This window comes from Ischnura elegans, chromosome 4 (genome assembly GCF_921293095.1).
Source record: "Ischnura elegans chromosome 4, ioIscEleg1.1, whole genome shotgun sequence".
Taxonomy (NCBI): Eukaryota; Metazoa; Arthropoda; class Insecta; order Odonata; family Coenagrionidae; genus Ischnura; species Ischnura elegans.
In genome coordinates this window covers 58,478,149-58,496,514 of record NC_060249.1, presented here as the reverse complement: position 1 = coordinate 58,496,514, position 18,366 = coordinate 58,478,149, and the positions used below count along the sequence as shown (strand labels likewise).

General features: G+C 41.1%; 1 protein-coding gene across 1 annotated transcript in view; it reads right to left on the bottom strand.

The window, feature by feature from the left end:
* Positions 1–18,366, bottom strand: part of LOC124158147 (protein gooseberry-neuro-like) — a 140,089-nt gene that overhangs the window by 12,704 nt on the left and 109,019 nt on the right. Inside the window, exons 4-5 of the mRNA XM_046533331.1 lie at positions 7,080–7,279; positions 5,547–5,991 (exon numbers count right to left, since the gene is read on the bottom strand). Coding sequence (XP_046389287.1) covers positions 5,547–5,991; positions 7,080–7,279 — 645 coding nt within the window. The remainder of the gene's footprint in view (positions 1–5,546; positions 5,992–7,079; positions 7,280–18,366) is intronic.

The following is an 18,366-nucleotide window of genomic DNA, read 5'->3' as shown; positions in this document are numbered from 1 at the left end:
CTTGTGGCGGCACCAAGGGACAAAGGAACCGGGGAGGATACTGGGAACGAGTCGTTTCCTAGAGACATGCCCGGAGACCGAGAACTCGAGGAGGAGGGAGGCGTGCGTGGTGGAAGGGGGGGGGGGGTTGAAGAAAATTGGGGAGGAGAGAGAAGGGAGAGAGACAACGGGATGATGAATGGAAAGCGGCGGTCAGGATGGTGAGAAGACGGAGGTGTGCAGGGAATGCTGGGAAGGAGAGAAAAAACTCTCCCTCTGCGAGGAGGGCGAAGATGTGAAGAATGCGGCAATGGGATCAGAATGAGTCCTGGATGAGAATGATTGGAAGGAGAGTGTGCGGGAGGTGGATAAGAAAAGGAGGCGTGAAGATGGAGATGGATGAGGTGGGAGATGGTTGACGCGCCGCGGGCAGCAAGAATAGGACGCACTCGGTGAGTTCATATTGGTGCGAGGACAGAGTATTCAGGCTTCGTACTCAAAGTTTAGGGTTACGATGCTCCGGCTTGTGGATATAACTCCTTGCATTTCTGTATCTATTCAGAATATTCACAGTTGTTATGCTTAATTACTGTAGAGAGTTGTTTCAGGCTTAATCTGGTGTAATTATAACGTATTAGTTCATTAACAGTTGTTGTCTCCTAACATGCCATTGATCCAAGGGTTTTATTCCCGCTCAGCAATTACCCTGGTGTTATGTACACCAAGGATGAAACTTGCCATGAAAAAATCACTTGGCTTCTCCGCAATTCGAACCCGGATCTTCCGATTGCCGGTAAGATATGCTACCAGTTACGCCACCAAACCATCATCTTCCAAGGCGAATCTAAGACTGGGTTAACCGAACAGATGTTGAGTTGCTACACAATGTATTGACACCGGTCGTGGAGTGAAGTTAAAGTATCATATGTATGCGGCACGTAGCGGTGGAAGTTCTTGATATTAGTTAAATGAAATATTGCAGTTTTTCTAACTAAAATGAATTTAAAGTATTTGCGGAGAATCTCTAGTAACTTTGAATTTACCAGTATGTCTAATAAGGGCGAATTTTCTGCACGGAATATTTTTTAGAGAAGGAATAATTTCGATAGTTTAAGGTTAATTGGCTTATTAGGTGTTTTTTTCTGAAGAAATAGAGGTCCCAAATATCTTGAAGGAAGACGAAATCGTTGGGGGCGAATTTGCTGTTGGTCATGCTTTTATAAAGAGGTAGAAGTTCTAAAAATGAAGACATACACTGAGCAGAAGACTTCTTCATTGGATGAAGTGGTAAATTGCTGAAGGTTAATTGGCGTACTATGTCACTTTTTCGAAGAAATGGAGGTTCAATCACTTCGTTTTATTTTTAGGACAACTAGTTTCGGAATAAATTCGTGAATATCTTGTATTGAAGATAACCTAGTTATTTCTATATCTAATATGTCTCTATTCCACTTGGTTGATAAGGGATAATTTTTGATGGAATGAAAACTACTGTTTAGTCTTTCCAATAGAATACCGTTGGCAGTTAGAGGAGATCCACATGGCGCCTTTCTTTCAGATAAATGCTGGCTAGGCTAGTTAATTTCCCCCAACTCTTCTGTTATATTGTCTTGATTTTCTTACTTGCATCATTTCATTCGATAATTTCATTTTTGGTACTGCAATGGAAGGGAATTGCTTGAGAAATCAAGCAAACTTGCTTTTAATGTAGATTAGGGGCCAATTGATGCGAATCAGCCTTAAATGATATTTAGGAGTGACAACGGAACGCGTAGATCTGTTTTTACTTTTCTTTCCGAGTTCGTGTAATGAAACGAGAAAATCGTGTGGACTAATGGGAGATTGGTCGAAGGCAAGCTGAGAAAACAAAGCAATTCAAAGGCTTTGCTACTGGAGAACGCGAATTTCACGCCACGGGAAAAGGAATTGCTCCGGCGGACAGCCTCCGAGGCAATAAATCAAGGAAGTCTTGTTGGGAGGCCTCTTGAGCTGAGAAATACAGCGGACCTTGCCACCAATTTCGGCACATCTGTTAAGATTTTATTTCCACCCCATTTCGAGGTTGGAAAGGTAGGTAATGGGGAGGTTCTTTCCATTCCCCTTAAGAATGGTTCTCCTTAGTCATGTCTAGGGTCCAAGCGCTGGAATTAAGTTTTACTGGGCACTACTACTTGTTGTTTATATTACCATGCGATTAGAGGGTTGAATTCGGTTGAACATCTTGATGTCTCATGTTATGAAATTAAGCTATTTTAGAGTTAGAAAGATAAAAATTTCCGATCAGAATCCTTATTCCAAAATGTAAAGACCAGAGTTATCTTTTCCTATTACAGGAATATACGTTAAGTCCCTTGAAAGTGATATCAAGTGCTATTTTATGGTAATTGGCACAGCAAGTCATTAAATCAAGCTGGTGAAAATTGACAAGGTCCAATGGCTGTAGGGCTCATGAAAAGAAAATTTATCTTTGCAAAGTATCTATATAGAAGCTTGTGTTGTCATATGAATTGATGATCTTCTCTTATCAAGTAATTTATTCGGTAAACCGCTTATATTTTCATTCTAAATAGCAATAGAGGCGAAGTTATGTGAGACTTCTGACGTGACAAACGATTTGCGGGGACACTAATTGCGGATAAGTCTCACGATTAGTCATTTATTCGACCGAATTGCTGCACCCAATTAAATTAGCATTTCCAAAGGTCGTACTCGCGTGATGCATGTGGAGGCCACGACCTTTACTCGGATATTTCAAATGAGCTATTATATCAATGTTGACCTTTTCATTTCAATTTTCTACGAAATTACCATATCATTTATTGTGGTTTAACTTTTTATTTTACAATATTCATTCGAACAGTCACTGTAATATTTGCTTTGTGGACTTATAATTCGTTCAGTCTCCGTAAAAATTAGCATTTGGAATACTGCTGAACTTTCACACGAATTCATTAACTGAAGAAGGCGTTCAACTCACAGAGCCATTATCAAGTGCAATGGCCTGGTTTAGTGAGACTGATTTGTTGAATACCTACAGCATTTGTTTTCAAGCTATTTATTATGGTTGGAAATTTCATTCCTTGAAGAGGGGTCTTTTAATGATCACCACGAAAAGGACCATCTTAAAAAGTAATAATCGATTTCTGGGACAGCCGACCTTTTATTGAAGATCCCATGGAGAAACGATTTCATGACTGAAAATTTTCCTGATGCACAAAGGTTAAGAAAAGACTTAGCTGTTTCACAAAATAAAATATATTTGCGACCGGTTTCGATACAGCGTATCATCATCAGGCCAGATGATGATACGCTGTATCGAAACCGGTCGCAAATATATTTTATTTTGTGAAACAGCTAAGTCTTTTCTTAACCTTTGTGCATCATGAAGGAGTTTCACCATGTTACGCCAACCACTATCGCATTTAGAAAATTTTCCTATTTGCTTGTTATTCCATATTGCTTACAACCATCTTTTCATTCATTCCCGCTCTGCAACAAGCGCGGGATTGAATTGAAGCTGCCATTTTATAGTGACTTACTTGTAACTGTTAACTAACTATCTTGTTAATCTGAGGCTCGCCACTACTTCTCTACTGCGTATGTTACAACCCCAAAGCATTCTTAGCGCGGCTCTCTGATAGAGCAGCATCACAAATGGTTACGATCATCCTTCCTTTCATGCTCCGATTCCATTCATAATAATGCCTAACGTTGCGTCGCCCAAGGAGCTTTAACAAGGATTTATCTGCTCGCGCGTTCTCATTAATTGCTTCCCTGCCTTATAATTAGAGACCCTTCTGCGCGGGCAGACGGAAGCCACCCGAACCGAAAACATCCACTTCCATTTGAATGATTGAATGTTTAAATTCATTTTCCGAATATCTCGCGAGCAGGTAGCCGGAGATAAACGTACTTGCAGGTGCGACTTCTTTTTTTTCACCCCTCAGCTTCACTGAAATCTTTGTCCTAAGTGATATTTTGGTGGTCTTTCATGGTCGTAATTCCGATGAGTTACGACTCTTTATTGAATAGTCATGGGATCTTAATGATTCACCAAAGGGACCACTTGTGAATCTAGAAAAAAAGTCTCTGCTGCTGAGTTACGTTCGATATTGGGACGGCTATTACCGAAGTTTATCGACTCAAAGGGATGGGTCAAGATCCCATACTTTAACGTTGACGGTGTCGAGTGGGTGGGATGATTTGTACGGAGAGAGTGTTATTTTCTTGCGAGCGAGGAACATCACGAGGAATATGAATCATATTTGGTCCAAGTGGGAAGATGTACTTATATATATAAAAAAACTACAATCCTGGGTAATTAGGATATGAATGTAAGAAACGCCGCGTAATAGAATGAATATATACGTTAACGATGTTTATCGCTTTTATTAGCTCATAATTATCCCTGTGGTCTATTTTTTACACCTGGTACATCGTATTTTTAACATTTAATTAATTAGCGAAAACGCTGAATGGAAAAAATGATCGGTACTAAAGAAAGTTATCTCGCTTCGATACTTAAGGGAAGTAGAAGCAGATAAACATCTTTAATGGAGAATTAAGAGCTTAAGATGCATTCCGTTTTTTCGGATCCTGCAAAGTCATTTTGGTTTCGATGTTTGTTTACTGCAGGGGTCATCATCGTTTTCACCCCTACGGGTCATATTTTCAAACTGCTTCGACTACTAACACCGTAAATATTAGTGTTGACACTTGAAATTTTCATAAATAAATAGCTACATGCCCTAAATTTACGAAATAATTCATCTAGGTGTTTAAAATAATTAACAGCTACCGGATGTGCGGGCTGTATTTTGCCAGCCCCTATTATACTGACGCCTTCTATGATATATTCAAAGGGGATGCCACCTTCGTATGCGAAGGTTGCAGCAATGTGTCCTCGTAGGAAATGCTTGGCGACCTGTGGGTTTCCGATTCAGTTTCATAATCGGACGCTCAAATATTACGTAAGCACTCCTAAGGAAGGGGAGGAAATGAATATGCATTTTTTGGGGCTTGGCAAATGCTTTCTTTTTGCTGAAATGGGAGGTCAAAAATAGCCAAAAAGATGCTTACGTGATAAATGAACGTTCCTTCAAGTCATGATCGAAACTAGTTAGTTATTCGTAGTTGTTCCGGCTTCCCGCCTTTTACTATCAGTTTGGGTAAATTCAAAGGTGGAGATTGAATGCATAAAAGCTATTAAATAAATAATATTAAAATAATTATGTATAAAATAAATCAATAACAAGTAAATAAAATATTAATTAAAATTGGCCAATTCGTCTCCCCTTCCCCAGGAGTGTGAACTTAATATTTGAACACCCCTTAATGGAGCCGGAAACTAGAAGCTAGCGGATCGCATAATATATTTTAAAATAACGAATCACTGAAACTGCAATCAACCTTCAGATTAGAAGGTTGCTTACATCTGAATTATGCCATGGAAGGTGTCAGCACTGCGGGCATCCGTTAAAATGCGGCTCGCACATGCAGTAGCTATTTATTATTTTAAACACTAATTCCAACTCGAAACAGTGAATGCATGTATGGCGAATTCTTACCTTGCGAGTGTGCTCCCTGGTGGTGTCGGTGGTGGTGTTGCTGGAGGTAGGGGGCAGAGTCCGCGGGTGGCGGTGGTGGGGGTGGCGGGGGTGGTATCATGTAAGCGCCGCCGCCGGCCACCGCGGCCGCCGCTGCAGCCGCGGCCGCCCCGTGGCCGTGGTGCGGGTGGAAGGGGTGGTGCGCCGTCATGGATGCCACCAGGCCCTGCGCCGACATCATGGCGGGCGGCGCCACCGAGTGAAGCGCCCCTCCGCCCCCGCTGCCCACCACGCCTCCGCCTCCCACTCCGCCCCCGGAGTTGGCCGGCGTCCCCACCACGCCTCCGTAGCAGCTCCCGCCTCCGCCACCGCCTCCGCTGCCGGTCACGCTGCCTCCGCCGCCACCCCCGCCGCTGGTGCTAGCCAGCTGCTTCCTCAGGCGTGCTCTCCGGTTGCTGAACCAGACCTGAAGAAAAAAGGAACGTCGTGTTGTGGTGATTCCGATCGGAAATTAACTCGGATAAAATCGTTCCGAAAAAATTTACCATTCTGGCTAACGGTTTCTACTTTTCTTTTCCATTAACGCTCTTTTACTTCGCAAATGCAAACAAACGTTAATTTTAAATTTCGGGGATAAGTTTACTTCTTGACCAACACTATTTTCGGTCATTGGAGAACCATTTATGTTGTCGATACTATCAACTGAAAAAAATTGACTTAAATTATGATAGCTTTCTTTCGAGTCAAAAAGGAAGGTGGATCCCGGAAATATGATTATTTTAATCGACTTCGTGTATTTTGTCCCAGAAGGATGGTGTTATATCACGAAAGCCATTTGGAAGTGAGTGCAGCTGGAAAGGAAAAGTTTTAACTTAGGATATTTGTGCACACTTTTCACGAAGCACTTTGAAAATACCGAAATATTGACATCTCACCACCTTTCTCTCCACCAGGAAAAGAGAAAATTCAAGACAGAGACTTCGTTTTGACTCGGAAGCAAGGTATCGCTATTTAAGCCAGATTGTGTTTTGTTCTCCAATGACCGAAAATTTTGCTTCTAAATAAGAAACATTATTCCCGACAGTTCAAATTAAAACTTGCTTGCATTAGCTACGGCTCAGTTACGGTGATATTTGTTTTTCAAATGATTCAGGGAAAAAATATGGTTCATTTACTGGCTTCTAGCCTTTACTACAGAAATATTTTACACCCCGTCAATAATTATCTGCTCTTATCTCCAAAATTATAAAAAATACACTTGTACCCCTTGGCTTTCAGTGTCCCCTCATAAGGTTGCTAACAGCAATTTATAATCGTGATGATACAATACATCAAACTTTGCAGTGCTATTCCTTACGGTCATAAATACTACATATATTAATTACAGACATTTTTGATTAACGATCAAAATGTGCCCGGAGCAGCAACAAAATCAAGTGTCAGCGGGACGGACTGGAGCCTTCTCTATTTGGTATCCTCGGCTAGGACATTGGAAGGCGCCATCGACTATATCCAGGGTGTATGTTTTCAAACGCTGCACTTGGCTCCTCTTACCTGTATCCTGGCTTCGGTGAGCTTGGTCCTCTGGGCTAGTTCTTCCCTCGTATATATGTCCGGGTATTGCGTCCTCTCGAACGCTCGCTCCAGCTCATCCAACTGCTGTGCCGTGAAAGTGGTCCGGCTCCTCCTCTGCTTCCTCTTCAGCGGAATCCCAGGCTCCGACTCGCAGTCTGACCCGTCGCTCGTTTTACTCCCTGCGAAAGAAAAGAAATGAAACATATGGTCATGCCACGAAATATTTTTTATTTGGGTTTGAAATCACTTAGTGCCTCTTTCTGGTAAAATAGTTCAAATATACCTACGCATTTATTCTTGCGTTTGGTGCTTGAACCCTAACGTTGGATTGGATAGCTGAAGGTAGAGCTCACTCCGTGCTAAGCCACTAGATGATCACAGGTCCAGGGAGTGAGAGGGCATTGAGCCACCTCACACCGGGAAATATTTTGTTCAGCTGCGACAAAGACTTCACAAAGGATTCGAACCAAGTATCCTTGTATCATCATCCAAATGCCCTACTATAGGCCAGAGAGATTCTATTTAATGTTATGTTAGAAATCATCTATTCACCCTTTTCATAAATGTAAACTATGTATTAACCCAATAAAGCTGCACTGCCGAAGAATCATTGAGGAAAAATGAAGTGCCCACTACGGTAGAGAGAAACTCTGCTGTTGTTCTGCAATTTATTAATCATCCTCAATGTAATGGAAGCTTCAAATTTTTCCTAGATATCGCGATTCAAAACATTTTGCCCCTTAACGCTATTTCGGGAATCGAGGACACGAAGCCTGCCTCTTCATAACCCAAAGAGAGGCAGCAAAAAATGCGAACTGAAGCATTCTGCAGCAGATTTTTTTTGTTTTTCGGGATTTGAGAGTTTCACCGGAATATTACCATAAGTCACCAAAATCTTTCTTCTGCTCATAAAAACTTCTATTTTTGATTAGGTGGAAAACCTCCGATCACCCTCGATTAAAGTTGCCACCGGCAGACATTGCTGTAATATAACGACTCACGCGGCTGGAGAACCCGAAATATTGCAGCCACCATTGCTGTATCCCACTTTGGCTCCCATCACCACCACGTGGCGAAGATGACTAATTATTAATTGGGGAAATCAAATGACTCTGCTTTTAATTCCTCTTTTAGCGCGCGTCCCTCCATCATTTCTTAAGCTCACCTTCGAGTTTTCTTTCATTCATGGGATGTATGAGGCACTCTCGAGGCCGATTCATTCAGTGGGAAAAGATCGGACTAGCGGCACGAAAATGTGCTCCTCGCGTCTGAATTCCATCGCTTGTCCTTTCGCATTTCTCCGCACGAGCCCTCCACACTGGGCGGGGAATCGAAATGCTTCGGACTAGAAGTTTCCCCATTGTGCATCGCTTTTCAATAATTACTCAGTCACGAAGCATTCCGGCCGACCTGGAGGTGGTAGTAGCTTGTCATTGGACGAGTCTCTCTCAGTGGTATTATGTACAGAAGCTTCCGCAAACATTGTTCTTTTATGTTCCGCATGACTGAGTCGTCGCGACCTCAATGTGAGGAGATCAAGAGGATGGGGTGGCCAGTAGCGGAGGCGTGTCATTGTATGCAGGTTTTGGGAGAAACGAGCCGAGCGATCCTAATTATTTGGGTCCCGCTTGTCCTTTGTCCCTCCCCCAGATGTCCTACAGCCCAGAGTGGGGCGTGGTGTCAAGGAAATGTCGCCATCCATTGTTAGTCTCTTAGAACACATACAAGGTACTGTGTAAAAGCGAAGTTGGTAGCTCGCGGATAAGTTTTATTTTCACAGTAAAGATGTTGCACTGTATAGTGTTCTACATACTCAGTCCACAGTGTTTCATTCGCAATAAGCAATTTAAATTCAATGTGGCGTGTCATTTGCAAGGTATACTCTCTTTACATGACACAAAAGAGTACATCATCTGATAACCAAACTGACCGTATAAGATCTATTGGTTCGACAGAAACGATAAATCAAGAGAGATATTTTGCCGAACCTACATGTTTAGGAATTCGTTTTCCTGCGAACTATTAAGACTACAATAAATACCAAGTGGAACTCGGAACGCGTATTTCCTTTTATTACTTTTTTGTTTACCGCTGGTGTCCTAACACTCCTGTTGAGTTGTCTTGCGGATTACTATGTGGATGAAGATGAACTTATGTTGATTTGACGGGAAATTGAAGTGGAAACCAAATTGTTTACAATTAGGTAAGTTAAGTCATTCGCTAAAAGGGTCTATCTGATTATTTATGCTATTCATACGCTTACTTTGTATAGTTCTGTCATATCGAAAGATTGTTATTCTAATCTGCGGCGATCTCTCACGATTTGGAAACTCGCATCAGAACTTAGCGGTACGTACTTGATTCCATTTTTACGGAAGACAATTTTCACTAATACCAGCCGAAAATTACGAGAATTTTCTGTAGGCATGAAATATTGATGGTTTAATCATTGATTTCTCGATGAGTGCAACTCATGCTTTTGACTCAAATCTCCCGGTTAGAAGTGTCGCAACCATTGCGACCATATTCAGGACGAATTCCGCGTAATATTACTGGGATGGTTGGCACCCTTTTTGTCGGGTGGGAGGAAATAGAAATGGCGACGAGGAAGCTATGCTATGCAACGTATGTATGGTAGTGTAAAGTGGGGAAGGGGGGGGGAATTCGTGGAATCCGATGCTAGTCTTGGAAGGGGAATTCGGAGTTTTGAGGCGGAGAAGAGAGGGGTGCGATGTTAAAAAAAGAAAAGAAAAGTAAAAATAGAAAAAATGCACGAGGTGGCTGAAAAAAATCGGACTCTTTTTTTTCCCTCGCACTTCTATCGGAACCGGTTTACGGCTTCCTCATTTTGATTAAAGGCCGGCCTCCTCCATCACTTCATTTGTTGTATTGAAAAGGCACTTGGGCTGCTGGCCTTCCAATGAGAGGCCCCGCCGTGCCGACGGCTCTCTCACTCTCTCTATCTATCTCCCTCCTTCTCTGGCATGGGTAGCCCGTCTCCCCCCTTCCATTGTGACTTGTAATTACAAGGGATTTGCTCAGCCACCCAGGAGCGAGCGGTCTGCTGCTGCCGATGCCGTGGGGGAGACAATTTTCGTGCACCGAATGACTTATTGGCGGGTTTGCGCGATTAATTTCGGGTTTTTTTTCTCGCCGGCCGTGTTTTCACGCCCCCTTTTTCCCTTACACGACTTCCCAGACTCCCTTCTTTGGCTAACTCCCTTCTTGGCATTCCTCTTCTCTCTCTACTTTGATACTCCAGGGGATGCACTTTGCTACGTCCGTTGGGAGCAGGGGCGTAGCTAGGAATTAAGGCTGGGGGAGGTTTAGGTGCAACAAATACCGGGGTGTGTGGGGATATGGAATACCACCACGATAAGCGGTAGGTGCGAGATTAATAAATTGCGGAATTTTAAGATAAATGGTTCAAAATGGTGAGTTTTACGGCTTTTTGAGGGATGTTTTATTAATCCTTGTACTCTTCTATTAGTAATATCAGTCCAATTAAGTGAAATGGATTAAACTAAAAAATTTCTATGAGCTCTGGGGGGTTATCCAAAACCCCCTCCCCTCGCTGCACCACTGGTTAGGAGGACCCATCACCCCCGCGCGATTAGTCTTTTTTCCCCGACGATTGGACTCGTTCACGCATCATATGTATTATTGCAGAAAGGTATCATTCCGTATATTCTACGTTAATACTCTACTTACAATGATAAATGATATATAATTTCAAGCGTCGAATCACCGGCTTCTGACGAAAAATACAATCTCGATCTCACATATCACCATTTACCCATTAATTTGACTTAAAAGTATAGATTTTCCATGTCGATTACTCGCTCGATGTATATCGACTTCACACATTTTTTTTATTATAAACTCTAAAAAAAAGGTATCAAAGCCCGTTAAATCCATAATTAAACAAAATAAACATGACATCATTATGAATGCAAATATTAAAAAATTATTAAAATTAAATCTAAAAAGTCTGAAGAGTGTTAAACGTTCGTTGAAAGAGACATTAATGTAAGGCACTTATATGATAATGTGTATCACGAAAGAATGAAAATATCGTATTGAAAGTGTTCAAGAATTAAATAATGTGGGGATTGGGTCGGTGTGGTGGCTAGAGTGTTGGCTTTCCACCCGGCGGGCCGGGTTCATATCCCGGCAGTGGCAGTGAATTTTCTGTGTGCCTGATCCCTGCTTTAATGCCGTGTGGAGGATATTTCAAGCGCAACTTTCTGTCCATCGGATGGGACGCTAAGCCGTGGTCCCCTTGGCGCCTTTCGTTAAGAGCAGGCTAATGCCGACGCCAGGTTTTTCTCCACCCTTCGTTACCCTTCCCTCATGGCGCAAATGACCTCAGCTGTCGGTCGCCTCCTCCAAATACCGTACCATACCATACCAAGAATTAAATGAAGTGATGATTGCTCCTAGTGGTACCAAACTCTTTTGCCTGTATTGTTTTCATATTTTGTAAGAAAACAAGTATAAATAAACTACTTCATGATGCACCTCTTCTCTATTTAAAACCCAATAACACCGTTTCCTTAACATACTCATTCCTTAATAGCGTGAAAGTGCAAAATTTTCGCACGGGTTACCTAGTTTTTTTTTATTATTGCCGATTGTGGTGGTGTTTAAAAAAGAAGAGACTTGTATTTTTCATTTATCGATCCGTCTCTTGCTTTTCGAGCTATTCGAAGCTAAAATTCAACGGGTTTTACCTTTCGTAGAAAAGTTAATGAAATCAGTAACCATTCTACACTTCATCTCCGCCTCGCGCATCCGTCCCAATTCGTTCGTATTCACTTGCATTTTCTTGAGCGTTCATCCGGTCAAGGATCGAGCTACTGACTGACAAATATCTGCCGAAATCGATATTTTTAGAGTCGAAAGTATTGTCTTACTCAAGTCTATTTTCTTTATATTGTAGCCTTGCTGGAGATTGTTTAGACTAGCTGTAAAAAAACTCATATCAAAATAGAATATTGCGAATTCATAAATCCATCTCGACAATAGGTATAGGGTAGATTAAAAAAAAGCCAATGTCGTCTAAAGTTACTGTTACTAATCGCGATATTTCTCTTTATCACCGACAGATTTAATGGTAATTAATAATGATAGCTTGGTAAAGTAAGAGGTTCACGTTTCTCTCAAACCGTGTTAGCCATCGTTTGGATCATTGGGAAAGACCTGCAGCCACTATAAGAAAACTGATACTGCACCCTTCTGTATTGGTTGGCAATGCACATCCCTATATTTTTGGAGAGATAAAGTAAGTTAAGATGGTGGTGTGAAGTTCGTTATTTGAGTTGTTTTACTGAATTTTAAGAAAATAAATGGATCTAAAAGAGGAGAGAAAAAACAAATTGCCAAAAAAATGCAATGGTTTGAGGCGTTACTTGATGGAACTCCTTCATGACTGTCAAGAAAGAATAAAACTTAGCTAGTTCCACAATAATTTATTCACTTCTGACCGGCTTCAATACAGAAGATGATACACTGTATTGAAACCGTAGCAAGTGAATAAATTATTTTGGTACCTAACAGCTAAGTTTTATTCTTTCCTGACAGTCTTGCTAGAAAAAAATTATTTGAGTCATATTGACTTTAACGACTTTAAAATTAAAGTAAATCAAATTCCTAGAGAACGCGTGAACAGGATTTTAATTATTATTGCTATAAATAACTACTCTTGCAATTCAGATTATTCTAAAAAAATAACTAATAGGCGTATGGTAATTTCAGAGCCAGAAATATTGAGATAACCACAGTTGCACTCATTTGAGCGTAAGTGATGTCATAAAATATCTAATTCTTATGTCTTCACAGCTTTTTTCCAAAATTATGTTGCTGATTTATTGGTTTTATGACGCATTTGAGCTAAAATGATGTCATCTACTTGTTAATCTTCGGATCTTTAAGGATAATTTCCAAAAGATATCGATGATGCATTGGTTTCCTTGAGGGATAGCTGTTCAATAAATTAAGAATCATGACTTTTAAGGGTAAATTTATCGCAAGTTGTAAATACTTCCAAAAGAAGCAACCCATAAAATATTCGGAGCAGGAGTTACATTTGGCGATGCGGCTCCCGATCATTCCTATTCAATCCTCTCCGCTCCGCGAACGATTAGTAATCCCCGATACCGAAAAACACACCCCATAACTCGCCGGGACGCACATCGATATTATAATTAAATTAAACTGAGATATGTTATGTCCTATTAAATTAAGGGAGACATCCCGTGGCCGAAAACCAATCATCTCCGTTGATTAGTTTTGGCTGACGAAACGGGGCTCTTCCTCCTCGCGTCTTCTTTTATGGAAGCCGATCTTCGTACGTAAATGACTCCTTCTCTCTATCTCTCTTTTTCCCCCTCCTCCTCGCCCCACTCCACTAAAGAGCCACCCCACCCAGCTTCCCAGCCCAATGATGTCCGCCTCTGCTGCGAAAGTTTCCTTTTGTTTTTGTTTTTTTTTTTCGTTGTTTTTTTTAAACTCCGTTTGCGCACACGGATCTCTCTCATCTCCGATTTTTTTTTATTCATCCTCATCGCTCCGTCTCGTCGGCTTCTTCGCCTTTGTTCCTTCCCCCATTTCCCAGACCGCGTCCCGTCTCTTAAAGCAAGGCGTGAGATGGAGAAGACACGAAGTTGACTCAAGCTGTGACAAGGAGCACCTTTTAAAACTTCCGCCCTCTCTCGCTCGATGGTCCGGCCTCTTTCCATCATCCCTTGAACCATCTTCGCTCGCGCGCTCATCTCTCTGGACCATCTCGTCGCCTGTGTATTCTTCGCCCTTCGGGAGAGCGGGCGAGCTTCCTCTTGTCTCCTATAGGTAGAGTGACAACCACGCCACCGACTGCATCATTCTTCTCCCTAAGTTGCTTCAGGCTTAATCTCGAGGAGATTGTGATAATTTCTATCTGGAAAAAAGCTCTATCTACTCCGTAAGCTTCCTCAGCCGCTTCCTCGGAGGTCGGTGTTCCTATTATATTTTCGGCATGATTTTTACCGTTAGTAGTCGCGTAGCTTGGCTGTGGGCAGATGACGGGCATTGGGAAATGCCTTTGGTTACAAATTACAACCATTTCCCGTAAATGATATGCTGAAAATATCTATAGACCAAATTTTTTGTTCTGCTGAGATATAAATACGACAAAATAATGACATCCTCATGGGCTCTGTTGCAAGAGTAATACACATCTACTTTCTGTCGTTTATGTAGAGGGAATTACTATGATTCAATAAGCTCTCTGTAAACTCTCGCTAAAAGCTGATCTCAAATGATGTTTAAAACATATTTTTTGCATCACAGGTGGTTTCTCAGGGAATGGGTTAAAGTTTAGTATTGTGCTTGTTGAGCCACTCTTGCATCAACTACGCTTGTTTAAACGTATTTATTTTTTAATATTCAAAGATACTGCTAGTGGTCCTAACAACTATATGGTGAAATATTCCACATATGTAATTTTGGAAGAACATGGTTATCCTCCGCTAATTATGAAACTACGAAAAATATTGAAGAAGTTTCCATTCGAGAGAAATTTCTCTCATCTTCCTAAATTGGGATGAGTTAATTACTTTTAGATAATTGCGTTGAAAACTTGTTTCCTTTGGTTTTAGGGAGAGCTCTAGACTTTTCTCTTGCCAAAAATTTGTGTGCCCCAATGGCGTCCATTCTTCCTCTGTTAATGTGTGGCGTGAGTAAACTAATGCAACCACAATACAGGATAACCAGACCTCCAAGGAATGCAATAATTTTTGGTCGTGTCGATATTGTTAAGGTACTGATAAAGTCTTCGCGGGAAATCACCTGGGTAAGGATGGACATTGCTGCCAACCTTTCAATGGCCTAAACTGCCATCGTCTTCAATATTCATTCGCCCTGAAGACGATGGCAGAGAAGGCCATTGGAACGTTGGCAGAAATGTCCATCCTTACGCGGCTGATTTCTTTTGAAGACTTTATCAGCAGCATTCGCCGGGAAAGCAACAAATCTTTCTTCATTGTTAAGGTAATTTCGAGAGTAAATATGAGAATCTCCAATGTAGTATTAATCTATATAAATAACTCTAAAAAGTGTTGATGGAGACTTTCGCGGGGTGGTGCAGCATGCGTAGCAAGGTTTCCGGGTTGACCTCCGCGTCGATTCATCTTCAAGACGACAGTTTCGCCGGCGTTGCAGCTAGCGTCTTCAGGTACGAAGTATCGGATGCAGGTTATTCGCTCTCAAACACATGGAAGAGACTCTTACCCACGGACCAATCAGAACGCACCTAGCCCAAACCAAGGCCTATATAAGACGGGCAAAAAACCTGCATCCGATACTTCGTACCTGAAGACGCTAGCTGCAACTCCGGCGAAACTGTCGTCTTGAAGATGAATCGACGCGGAGGTCAACCCGGAAACCTTGCTACGCAAACTCTAAAAAGTATTAATCCTGAGGCATAAAAATATACGAAAATAGCAGGTGTTCTGATTTAACGAAAGAAGCTGTAAATATTGCTGCCACAAAAAATCAGGAGCGACGATTAGATTTGGTTCGTAAAAATAAAGTGATATTTTTACACGAACACAACGCTTAGCTGCTTCTTAATGTTATAAATTAGGTAAATATGATAATATGACATTCAAAGTGGAGATAAGGTATCAAAATACTGTAATTTTATATTCAATTAAGTGTAATTCTTTACCGCGCAAAATATGTTGCGGAATTACTGTCTTTTGTACTGCTCGTTATTTTATACTTTGTGTCCGTATCTAAAACTTTAAAATAATTTAGCTTTGCGTCTTCAGTAGGGATGGTCGGATCGGATACCTCGGATCCGATCCGACCATCGTCGCCATATCCAAAGTCGCGAAAGACATCGGCTCTGGATCCGAAATTTTAAATAATAGCTTCAGTGAATGCAACCCCATAAGGGTGGAAAGAGTTCCGATTTTATCTTCGAATGCGCTGTCGCATGCGATTCTTTCCTACTCATGAACCATTTTGTTTGAAAGCTCTCGCAGAGGTTACGTACGAGAATTTCAGCTGCGGAAAATAAAAAAGGCAACATACGACTGGCACATAGTGTGACTCTTCCCAAGAGATTGAACAATCATCGGGGGAATTGACTCGATAGACTCTCAAGAAATCTCTCTCAAATAATCGACTTTCAAGCTAAAAAAATATAAACCACTCGGCGGTTCCTTTCATCGCTAGTTTGACAGATCGTGTTGTGAAATTATGAAGTGAGGGTGTCGCGGACCCTTGTCGGCGCCATCTCCTTTGTGGTATTGCACCTTGCCGAGGGAGTCGTCCTTTTTTTTGTCGAAGGAAACGATGCTTTAAAACTCATGTCATTTGTCAAGAAGAAAGAGAACACTAAGCTCCCGTCTCTCGACCCCTTACCCTCCCACAAACAACTCCAGAACTCTTCAGGCATCTTCTTTTTTTTCTCTCTTGTTGGGCAGGCACATAGCCGGAAACTTCCCTCTAAGTGGGTTGGGAGTGAGGATCGGGGCTTAGAAGTTCAAAGGAGGGCTAAGATGATGCCAAAATATGTAAATCTATTCCATTAAATTAGAAGCTAAGGGTATTTATTTTTAACGTACCCATTGGTATCTCTTCTGTTTAGTTTTATTTACTAATAAATTTGTAATGAAGCAGATAATTTTCCCATCTAATAATTTTTAATTTCTAGAAGAGAAATTATTCTAAAGAATTATTAATTATTAGATGGGAAAAGAAACGGCTACGGAATTATTATTATTATCTAATAAGTACAATTTAATAATTTTGTTACAAATATAATTAATATAGCGCGAAAAAAAACTGATGAATAAATTTCAATATCAGCGATAAAAAAGCGGAGAGAAAATTTTTATACCCTAAGTTCCACCATTGAGTATGGGTATTTATACATAAAAAGACAAGCGGAAGAAAGATGTATCTGTGGGCCGAGTATTACACACAGGTTATCCATTTTTACAAACAAGAGAATTTTTTAAGAAATGCTCCTTTGAATTAATATTAATATTAATTTTATTAGAAAGAAAAATTTCCGTCCCCACTAATTACTACGACCTTCCCCTCCTTTTCCCACCACTCCCCTCCTTCTCCCTCCCATTTTCTTATCCTACCCTCATCAGCCTCCAGTAATCCATTCAGTTCCCACTTGACTCCTTCCCGAAGAAGTGCGACAAACGGTCGAAAATTAGAAACTACACATATTACTGTTTAATTTATTTGTGACTACGTTTTGGTAACCTCTCTCGGCATTTTGTTTCAACTTTTATTCGTATTTATTTAAATAATTTTAAGGATTTGGATCTCTTAGCCAATTTGAACGATAAGGATTTGCATCTGAACATAGCCAAGCTCCCCCGCCCACCCTAAGGACCTCGAACCCCTCCGGCCGTGTCTCACAACCCTCCGATAGATGCTGCACACTTCCTCCTTCCTTCCACACACGCTCACTCCCGGCGCAAAAACCTCCGGTTATCTGTCATTTCAAAGGGACCGACGTTTGGGAGTCGTGTTGCTTCCCCGAAAGTGCTGCCTCCCTCTCTCTCGTAGTTGACTCGTTTGTGTGTGTGTTTATGGAGGGATGACACCGGTGACACGCACTCCCTTTATCCACTCGTTTCCCTTCGCCTTAGTTTCGTGTCACACGTGTGTAGGTTACATCTTGAGCTCGGCGGGGAGCGATGTTCAAATTCTTTAGAGGGGCTCTACCTCCTCACTGATACTCACTCTCTTTCTCCTCTGTGCCGTCCCACTCCATTAACCTCGCCTCAATCATAATTATCTCCGTGGTTGTTATCCTTTCCTTTAAAAAGTGAATGTTTAAGCATCGCGCCTGAGCTTTTTATCTTTTTCGAACACTCCTCCCAGCGTGAATTCTCTTCTTCCGTGACTTATTTATGTCATACAATGAACTGTTAAGTCATAAAATTCGCTTTTTAGAATATAAATCTTTTATTTATGCTCATTTTTGCTATTTATTTATTCCATTAGTTTAGTTTTATTTTTTACCTGTTATCAATGAAAAATTATTTTATTTTGTTATCATATTGATATCATTTATTAAGTATCCTTAATTTCATCTCGCACATTGCCAAAATTGGAATATTATATCTAACGGACGAGAATATGGTCTTGATTCCTCACTAGTCTTACTAGTAATCTAATTGCTGATATTTATTTTTAAAATTATCTGAGAATATGTCTAATTATGTGATAAAACATATTTGTTTTTCATCTCTGA